The sequence below is a fragment of the Chionomys nivalis genome, chromosome 4 (genome assembly GCF_950005125.1).
Source record: "Chionomys nivalis chromosome 4, mChiNiv1.1, whole genome shotgun sequence".
Lineage (NCBI taxonomy): Eukaryota > Metazoa > Chordata > Mammalia > Rodentia > Cricetidae > Chionomys > Chionomys nivalis.
This window is the reverse complement of record NC_080089.1, coordinates 117,617,385-117,624,977: the sequence shown is the minus strand read 5'-3', so window position 1 is coordinate 117,624,977 and position 7,593 is coordinate 117,617,385. Positions and strand designations below refer to the sequence as shown.

Genomic DNA, 7,593 nt, shown 5'->3' with positions numbered 1-7,593 from the left:
AGAAGGGAAGGGAAGCCAAGGCAGGAACTCAAGCAGGAACTTGGAGGCAGGAACTGAAACAGAGACTATGGAGGAATGATGCTTACTGGCTTGTTCCCTGTGTCTGCTCAGCGACTCTGTATATAACCCGAACCCACCTGCCCAGGGTGGCACTGCCCACACTGGGCTAGACCCTCCTCCATCAGTTAACAAGCAAGGAAACACCCCACAGACACACATGCCTGTAGGCCAGCCTGATGGAGGCCATTCCTCAACTGAGGTTCTCTCTTCTCCCAGGTGTCTCTAGTTTGTGTCAAGTTGAATCCCTTCTCTTGATATTCACTGTCCCTCCTGTCCCATGTGGAGGCTGGGGCATTGACAAGATGGCCTCATGACCTCTCCTCCTCATCCTTGTGATCTGCAGAAGGTAAGTCCTAGATGGGTTATATTTCCTGATCAGGCATATCCTTCATTCCCGTGGATGGGCTTCTGAGAACAGGGCCCTTGGGACATGGACGGGCATCTTACAGTCTAGAGACAATAACTGAGATCAGCACAAACACCGGGGTCTACACTGGTGAGAGCTGCAGGGTGAGCCTGGCGACGTCCCCTGCGGAAACCACACAGGACAGCCTGGAGTCCCTCAATGTTTCTCCCACGGTGGCATCCTGAAACTCAGGGGTGCTGGGACTCCTGGGGTTGAGACGAGAACTGGGGTGACCCAAAGAGGCAGTTGCTGAGAGTGTGGGATCAAAGCAGGCAAACAAAGACAGCAGCCCAGGAATCAAGGTAAATAATATTTTAATACAGTATTTTAAAATATCAAAGTTAATGCAAAAATACAGGATGAACAATATATCAAGACAGAATCAGGATTACTAACTGGCCTGACCTTCTCACGTCCCCAGATAGGGCACATCCGAATGATCCCATCTTTGACAATATCTAGAGTATCTGAGGCACGGCTATGGGATTTGGAGAGCTGGGCTCAACACCAACCTCTACAATGACTTTCCTTCTTTGGATTTTGGTTATCCCATCTGTCTTTTGTGGAGGCTGGGGCATTGCCAAGATGGCCTCCTGACGCATCCCTTTTCCTGGGAGTCTGTGTCTTCAGAGTCATAGCCTCCGGGGCTATTAATATCTTGACCATCCCTGGCTGGAGCTCCACCCCTTCCCCTTCCCCCAGAGAGATAAGAGCTGTTCCTGTTCCCACATGGGGGCGGGGAGAAGCTCGCCACTGCTCATTAAAACAAGACCTTGCGTGGCAGCTACGATGGAGGGGCTGAGTCAGAGTCCTCACCCCACTGTGCCCAGCACGCCCCCGGGGGGGGGTGGTGCCTGGGGTCTTGCCCTTATACTCACTGTTTCTTCCAAGGGGCTGCCCTGCTCTTCCCACCTTCTGTCCCTTTAGGTCACATTTCCAGTAGCCTCAGAGGGTCTCTCCTCAGACACCCTGCACATATTACATTCAACATGTCTCAAACCAGGCCATTGTCTTCCCAGATGACCTCCTCCCTTTCCTATTGGTGGTCTAGCATCCTTTCCAGACATACACCCTGGGTCCTTTTCTGCATCAACCCCAGCCATCTCTCGACCTCATCTTATAGACTGGTAAGCACCCCAACACCTACTAGGCTGGATTCACGTATCTGTGACACCTAAACATGTTCCCTTGGGATCCTAAGACCTCTCCTAACCCCCCAACACCTCAGTGATGTTCTGCTAGCAGGTGGATAAGCCTCCTTGGACAGACTGCTCCGGAGTGAGAAGACTACCTGCAAACAGGTCTTTCCTACAGAGCGGACAGAACCTCCCTGGGTTCAGATGGTGCCTGAATTAACTGGCCTTTGCCCTTAGAGACTGTAGGTAGGGTTTAATTTTAATGAACCACCAGAGTCTGGGTTCCGTTAAGTTCTTTTGGGTCAAGGCAGGACTAATGTGAGGCCAGTAGTTTGATGTGAGGGTGTGTGTGGGCTGACCTGGGCACAATCCTCCCCACACCTTCTGTCTCACTCTTGGGAGCACAGAAGGGAGGCCTGTGTCTGTGTAGGTTGCCTCCCAGAGAAAGATCGTCAAAGTTGGTGAAGTCTTCAAAGTGTCCACCAGATGGCACTAGAGATGACTTGGTCTGGTTTGACAGGTGCGTGGATGGGAAGAGACTGGGATAGTCCTGCCTGGGGTCACTCCTACCCCACAGCTGTCCCTAACCTAGGATATTGGCACAAGTTTCCTTAGCTCCCCAATCAAGGCTTCCAGTCTTTTTATCCCTAACTCTGCCCTTCCTTTCTCGAACACATGCTAGGTCTTGCTTCTACTCACTCTGCCCTCTTGACTAGGAACTGCTCTGCTCCAGGACTCCGTGACTTATCCCACATCACAGCACAGTACTGTTGGAGATTTCAGGCCTATTCTTTAGGCAGGGGGTCCTTTCTGACCTACACATACTCCAGAAGATATTTCTGATCTGTCCTGGGATGGACCAAGTGGCAGCAGCCTTTGAAGAGGCCTTGTAGGCAGATTCGAGCCTCTGTTAGCCAGCCTGGCCTCTTTGTACCAGCCTGGCACTCATGTCTGGCTCGCCAAGCAAGACAACTCCACATGCTTACAAAGTGGAACCAGACGCTTGGAAGCTACATCTCGCTGACCTGCTGACGTCACCTGCTTCGCCACACTAAACCTTTCCGTTAGTCACACAGCCTCTCCTTACTGACTTGAACTGGGCCATCTGCACTGATCTAACCCTCTCGGTTGGCTCCTAGGCAACAGCGACCCGGGCCTCATGTTCTCTGTTTGCTGTGTTTTCAGGAATGACCGTGAAACCTTGCTGTTTCTGATTGTTCCATTGGCTGCTCTGATTTGGTTCAAGGCAGAATCTGTCTCCTTCCAGCTGGATTTAGGGGGTGAGGGTCACAACGGGGCCAGTTATAACCTCTTCACACTCAAGTGTGAGTCAAAGACTCTGGGGATAGGTACTCACATGGAAATGGGTGGCTCCTGTCCAAAGCCAGAAGGGCAGTAGCTTCAATGAACCATCTCTCACTGGAGCAGGGATAACATACTTGCTTAGAGGAAGCAGGAGACCCACTGTGGCCAGGGGAACTAAGCCTGCTAGAGCCGATATTTATTTATTGCCATACAAGCCTGGTGCAGCTCTGAGGGGACCTGCTGACACCAGCTTGGGTTAGAAGCTGTGTGACTATAAGCGTGGAGGGAACATAAGATGTCCTGACCCCCGATGTCAGTGCCACGCCCAGCCTCTCTCTGAGGAGGCACGGGAACTAGGGGATGAGGGTAATAACATCGCTGGTAATACAACCCCAACAGAATCCAGCAGGTCACAATATGTAAAAAGGAAGTCTTTATGTTGGCATTAGTGACAGGAAGAGATACCTGCTCTCTCTAAGATTGTTTCCCTACCTGCGGGCTCACGTCTCTGGCCCTTGCTGCAGGAGTTGGTGTAGTTGGTAGGCGAGCACCCAGAGTGGGCAGATCGCTATTGCTTTGGTTGTGCATAAGGCTGGTGTGACAGATCCTATCTGATGGGCAAAGCCACTTGGTGAGCATTGGCTGGGGCTGTCTTCTCCCTTCCCAAAGGTAGGTCCCTGAGTTCCCAGGTCCGAGAGTATACCGACGACGCTGGGACAATTCCATCCTGAGCGAGGATCACAGCACAGCTGTGGTCCCCAAACAGAAACTCCAGATCACAACCGTATCTGTCTGAGGTAGAGGAACTCACCCACCCGGAGGAGCTGGCAGATAAAAGCAGGACACTCGGGGAGGGGACTGCATTGCATCCTCGGAGAGGAGTCTCATTGGCAACACTTAACCCAAAGCGACTTGAGGGCCACAGTGAAATTCTAGGCACGAACAGGGCAGAATGTTTTTGCCCTCAAGAGTCCCGAAGCTTTAAGGACAGGCGGCTGCTTCCCAGGAGGCATATGCAGATTTTGTCGGCATGATTGGCAGAAGGACCTTTGGAGGCGGAGTCTAATGCTGGTCCCTCCCCGCTTCATCCAGGGTTGGACCTCTTTGATCTCCAACTTGAATGGACTTGGTCACCCGTTGCAGCAAAGGAATACTTCTAGACCCAAGGTTGGAGCTAGTGGCGCCCGCTGCAGACCTCTCCAGGGGCCGGCGAGGGGAGGGTGCAGAGGGGCCTGGCGGCCTCTGGCGGTCAGACTAGGGAGACCTCGGCTTGGAAGCTGGAGGAGCGGCGCGCGCTGGGGCTGACACGGGTCAGCATGGACACCTGTGTGCTGCACGTGGCGCCGTTGCTGCCTCCCCACGGGTGCTGGGATTTGGAGCTCCAGCCCAGGACGCCCTGTAGATGCCAACGTCGCCACTTCCGCCGCAGCTCCGCCTGCACCTAAGGCGGAAAGGGTGGTGGTTAGGTGCAGGAGTTCCAGAACAGCCTTGATAAACTAGCCATAGATAAATCCCTAGATTAAATTGAGAGGTGTAGTTATCTTGGGAAAGGAGCAGAGTTGGGACAGGGTTTGGGAGTCAGTGAGTAAACTCAGGAGAGTTGGAGAGAGGGAAGGTGGGATGAGGAAGGGTACAAGACGCAGTGCAAGGAGGCCGAGGGGTACTGCTTGGAGAATGTACCTCAATTCTTCAGGAACCCACTTGAGCGCATTTTTGTGGCTGCAGCTGCATCTTTCCTCAATGTCTTACCCCTGTGTCAGCCTGCACTGGCCTACTGGAAATAGTCTCCACCTCTGATGCACAGGAGCCCTATTCCTAACCCCACCCAGGGTTGTTAGTGCAGGCTGTGTCCTCCAGTGTATTTTAAAGTGAGATTCTAGGCAACTAGGGCGCTAGGGGCTCAAGAGAACCACTCCAGAGAGAGAGGCAAGCTTTAACTTGCCCTTGCTCTCAATGATCCCAGCAGGCCTGGGAGAGCCTGGGAGTTCTGGTCCAGGGCCGCAGAGATCTGGGAGGCACTTACCTCGCCATTGAGGAAACAATAGAGGACCGCCACCACAAAACCCTGAGGAAGAAGGGGAAAAGAGAGGTGAGGCAAAGAGACCCCAGGCTCTCCCCGTCCCACCCCACCCATCCCTGGCTCCCCACAGCCCCTTATCCCCCTGGTTAAGGAAGACAATGAGACCGGAGCAGGCACTTATGACAAGGAAAAGACTGGAATCCGTACCTGGAAAGACCCCACGACAAGTTCGAAGACCATTTTCACCTCAGCCTTAAAATTGTCAGGGAAGAAGGCGAACATGACATAGTGAACTCCAAACAGGGGAATCAGCAGAAGCGTGGACTTGGCCAGCCTCCTGGAGACAGGGAGAGGCAGGCTGTGGGTGTGTGCATTCACACGGGTAGATGACCAGATCGTGTGAGGATGAACAGTGGCTCCACCATCCCCATGTCACACCCACGTCATTCCTGGCCCCTGTCTGTCAGTGTTCCCGCTCCCTTGTCCCCTACCTCCTTGCCTGGGGGAACACACGAGAGAATTAAACTCCCTCCGTTCCTGTCTTCTGGAGGAAGACCGCTGAGGATATAACAGTAAGAGGTGAGACTTCCCAGTCTCCCTCCTCCTGGTCAGTCTCCCCTACCTGAAGAGTGGGGTAATGCATGCCCAACACAGCCATATCGGAGATGCTGTCTCCTCGAGAACTTTGGATATAGCCATGGACACTAGCCTCGTTGGGGAATGAGAGCCCTGAGGAATGAGGTCTCCCCTGCTGAAAGGCTGCCCACATGCGCCCAAAGCGCAGGAGGGGATGAACACAGGCTTGTGGCCCCCTTTCTTCCGCTGTGGCACTATCTCTGGCAGTTGCCACTATCCCTGAGCCTGTACCCCTCCTCCAGAGTCCTGCTCCAAGGGACCAGCTTGTCTTTCTGCCACCTTAGTGCCAGCAGGGTCAGCATTCTCTGCAGGCACTCAGCTATCCCTCCGTGTGTACACTCAGCTGACCTGATAGCTGGTCCAGGAAGTGAGGGCTATGCTTTCCTGATTCCCGGGAGATGTGGGTGCGATGGGGACACATGTTCCCCCCGCCTCTCCTGCCTTGTGCTGAGATTCTCACTCCAAGCTCTACACAGATGCACCCTCGTTCTTCCCCTCCTTCTTGGGCCTGGCTCCCAGCCACACCTCTTTGGCCATGAACCCATCCCACACTCGGAGGCTGACAGATGGAGGCTTTCTTTAAATTGAAGAGGGAACTGACAGCCCCTCCTCAGGAACTGCCAGCTCCAGCTCCCCCTTCTGCCAGTGACAGCTGTCCCTTTCTGTCTCACCCACACAGACCTGGCCATGGCCAGTTTGGGTCCTGCCCCCCATATTCTAGCCCACTGCAGCTGGACTTTTGGGAAACGAGGCTGCTTGGGCAAAGGACACCAGCGTGTGCAGAACGGCAGTGGGCACACAAGTTTCCTTCTGGAAAGGAGAGCGGCGTTCTGCCCACACAGTCTGCTGGGTACAGAATGCTGTCACACCGGGAATGGGAGAAAGCCTCGGCTCAGGCCTGACAGCCATTGGATTCCAGAATAGAATCCCAAATCCAGCAGCTCGTGACTCTCCAGCAGACAGTCTTCCAACCACCACCGAGATTTCCCCTAACAGAGGCCAGTTTAAGGACACCTAGGTTTCTGGACTGGAGGGCCCTTGTGGGACGGCCAGGCTGATCTGGGCTGCATGGTGGGCCTCCGTTCTCCATGGCCACGGTGAATGTGAAGGTCCTATGGGCCTTTGCACAGGTGCCCTGGCCACATTTTGTGTTTCTTTCCCTTGCCCATAAGTGCCGATTCCTATAGGAACTTGCCAGTCTTCCTAGTGCCTAGCATAGGGAATGGCCCTCGTCTTTCTAAGCAATGAGCTCAATCACTGTCCCACGGACACTATGGCCCTCTGTGACCGTTACTGACAACTTGACAGGGTTCAGCATCGCAGAAGAGACACCCCCCTGAGTGTGTCTGCGAGGGGATTTCTAGATGGGGTTGAGGCGGGGAGACCCGCCCTGACTACTGGTGGTACCATCCCACGGGATGGGGTTCCAAACAGAATTAGAAGGAGAAAGTGAGCTGAGCACCAGCATTCACCTCTCTCCGCTTCAAGACTGTGGACGCCATGTGACCAGCGGCGTCACGCTCAGCAGCCATGTCTCTGCCATGACGGACTGCACCCTTGAACTAGGAGCAAAAACAGACCTTTCCTTCCAGAAACTGCTGGTCGGGTCCTTTGTTGCAGCCATAAGGAAAGTAAACACTACTCTTTCCTGCCCATAGTGGTAGACCCCAAACCTCGGAGGGTGAGGAAGTGTGCGTCTGCCTTTTGTTCAAAGTGGGGAACGTTTTATAGGGGACTCTGAGTGTGACATGGCTGATGCACGGAGACCTCCTGGCTGGTGCCAGGCATGAAATCCACAAGTACGACTGTTATCATTGAGGAATGCGCCCTCCTCATGGTGGGAGCTCTTGGGAGCATCACCTGCCCTATAGGCATCTATTGCATTGCTTTTCTCTACCAGGTACAGGTCAGGGACTGGGCACAGTATGTGAAGAAGACACAGGGTTTTCATTCCCCTCAAGCTCCCTGGGGGGCAGCAGGTTTGGGCGTCGAGGACACTGGGTGAGTATGAGAATAGGGGACGTGGGGTT

General features: G+C 53.9%; 1 protein-coding gene across 1 annotated transcript in view; it reads right to left on the bottom strand.

Moving 5' to 3' along the window:
• Positions 1-763: 763 nt before the first annotated feature.
• Positions 764-7,593, bottom strand: part of Vipr1 (vasoactive intestinal peptide receptor 1) — a 30,588-nt gene continuing 23,758 nt past the window's right edge. The window contains exons 11-13 of the mRNA XM_057767169.1: positions 5,135-5,264; positions 4,931-4,972; positions 764-4,348 (exon numbers count right to left, since the gene is read on the bottom strand). Coding sequence (XP_057623152.1) covers positions 4,157-4,348; positions 4,931-4,972; positions 5,135-5,264 — 364 coding nt within the window. The 3' untranslated portion in view covers positions 764-4,156. The remainder of the gene's footprint in view (positions 4,349-4,930; positions 4,973-5,134; positions 5,265-7,593) is intronic.